General features: G+C 40.0%; 2 protein-coding genes across 2 annotated transcripts in view; both read right to left on the bottom strand.

Annotated features, from left to right (window-relative positions):
* LOC112063988 (acyl-protein thioesterase 1-like) overlaps positions 1–716 on the bottom strand; it is a 2373-nt gene extending 1657 nt beyond the window's left edge. Inside the window, exon 1 of the mRNA XM_055085557.1 lies at positions 703–716. Within this exon, the coding sequence (XP_054941532.1) occupies positions 703–716 (14 nt within the window). The remainder of the gene's footprint in view (positions 1–702) is intronic.
* LOC102974897 (acyl-protein thioesterase 1-like) overlaps positions 11–2141 on the bottom strand; it is a 28630-nt gene continuing 26499 nt past the window's right edge. Inside the window, exon 2 of the mRNA XM_055085552.1 lies at positions 11–1654. Within this exon, the coding sequence (XP_054941527.1) occupies positions 844–1654 (811 nt within the window). The 3' untranslated portion in view covers positions 11–843. The remainder of the gene's footprint in view (positions 1655–2141) is intronic.

The raw sequence follows: 2141 nt of genomic DNA, 5'->3' as shown, positions 1-2141 counted from the left end.
TTCTGTTTGCTAGTATTTTGTTGAGGATTTTTGCATCTATTTTCATCAGTGATATTGGCCTGTAGTTTTCTTTCTTTGTGACATCTTTGTCTGGTTTTGGTATCAGGGTGATGGTGGCCTCGTAGAATGAGTTTGCGAGTGTTCCTCCCTTGCCATATTTTGGAAGAGTTTGAGAAGGATAGGTGTTAGCTCTTCTCTAAATGTTTGATAGAATTTGCCTGTGAAGCCATCTGGTCCTGGGCTTTTGTTTGTTGGAAGATTTTTTTTTTTTTTTAAGACAGCAATATTTCTTTTTATTGACACTTAGAAGCATTATCCCTATTTTTAGGAATAATGTAATAACACCTCATTCTTATTATGCATTATAATCATTAAGTACACATGAACACATATATAAAAATACAGATACTGCATGGTGACTAAGTAATTTGGGAATAAGTCCAGAGTCTAAGTCACAGCACGCATAGACTTTTTATGTCTTAACTGCTCATTTATACCTGAACAAGTTTTCATTAAGCATACTAATAATTTTCAAGTGATGTAATAAAAAATCTGGTTGCAGTATTTTATTATTTTGCTGAATTACATAGAGAAAGAAGCTAGCTGCTTCACCTATTTTAATACTAATATATTCTGGATCACGTTATACAAATACATACATAGAAACTTAAAAGATCATAAATTTCCCATGAGGAGATTTACTTAGTCTGTGTCATTGGTGCGTATTTGCAAAACATTTTAACACTGCAAACATCAGAGGTTTCAAGATCGGGCACAGAAAAAACTTTATACTCTATGACGATGATGCTGGTGTGCACTTCTCCACAAAGCCTCTTAGTGACATCAATCAATAGGAGGTAGGAGTTTATCAATGAACTGCTTGATAGCCATCATTTCCTGTTGACCTGAACTGTGCATCATGCCTCCATAGGTTTTGAAGGTTACATTGGTTGGATTTACCAATGTCTTTAGCCTTTCAGCAGTAAGAGAACCAAACATTAGGGGAAGTAAAGGATCCAAATCTCCATGGCACTGAAGGATAGAAATGTCTCTATTCACGCCACTGATAGGACCCTGTGGAAAGGAAGCCCGCAGGGGCAGCCAGCAGCTGAGAGCGGTGATGCCAGCCAGCTTCTGCTGTGTGGTCAGTGCCGTGTACTGAGATAAAGCTCCTCCCTGAGAAAATCCTCCCGAAATAATTCTGTTAGAAGGAAGGCCATTCTTCACCTCTTGGTCTATCAAAGCTTTTACACTTTCTGCTGCCTGTTTAATTCCAGTTTCATCTTCCTGTGAATCTGGTGAAAGCCCAATAATGTCAAACCAAGAAGGCATGGCCATGTTCATATTTAATGTTATAGGCATAACTGGTTCATGCGGGCAGATGTATTTGATGTGGGCGCTTCTGATACCTGCAAAGGCTTCTGCCCACCCATGCCCTGTGTCTGCCAATCCATGAAGGAAAATCACCACGGCGGTGGCCTTCTGGACGGTGGGCACAATGGCGGGCAGTGGGGCTGACGTTATTGCCGCACATACACCGGCTCCACTGACCGCGCATCGGAAGTGGAAGGCGGAGCGGGCACTGGGCCGCAGCCCAAGGGGGTGTGAGCGCTGAGTCCGGCCCGCCCACAGGCGCGTGCTCAGGCGTGTGCTCCTGTTGGAAGATTTTTAATCATAGTTTCAATTTCAGTGCTTGTGATTGGTCTGTTCATATTTTCTATTTCTTCCTCATTCAGTCTTGGCAGGTTGTGTATTTCTAAGAATTTGTCCATTTCTTCCAGGTTTTCCATTTTGTTGGCATAGAGTTGCTTGTAGTAATCTCTCATGATCTTTTGTATTTCTGCAGTGTAAATTGTTACTTCTCCTTTTTCATTTCTAATTCTATTGATTTGAGTCTTCTCCCTTTTTTTCTTGATGAGTCTGGCTAATGGTTTATCAATTTTGTTTATCTTCTCAAAGAACCAGCTTTTAGTTTTATTGATCTTTGCTATCGTTTCCTTCATTTCTTTTTCATTTATTTCTGATCTGATCTTTATGATTTCTTTCCTTCTGCTAAATTTGGGGGTTTTTTGTTCTTCTTTCTCTAATTGCTTTAGGTGCAAGGTTAGGTTGTTTATTCGAGATGTTTCCTGTTTCTTAAG

The sequence above is a fragment of the Physeter macrocephalus genome, chromosome 1 (assembly GCF_002837175.3).
Source record: "Physeter macrocephalus isolate SW-GA chromosome 1, ASM283717v5, whole genome shotgun sequence".
Taxonomy (NCBI): Eukaryota; Metazoa; Chordata; class Mammalia; order Artiodactyla; family Physeteridae; genus Physeter; species Physeter macrocephalus.
This window is presented reverse-complemented; position numbering and strand designations above follow the sequence as displayed.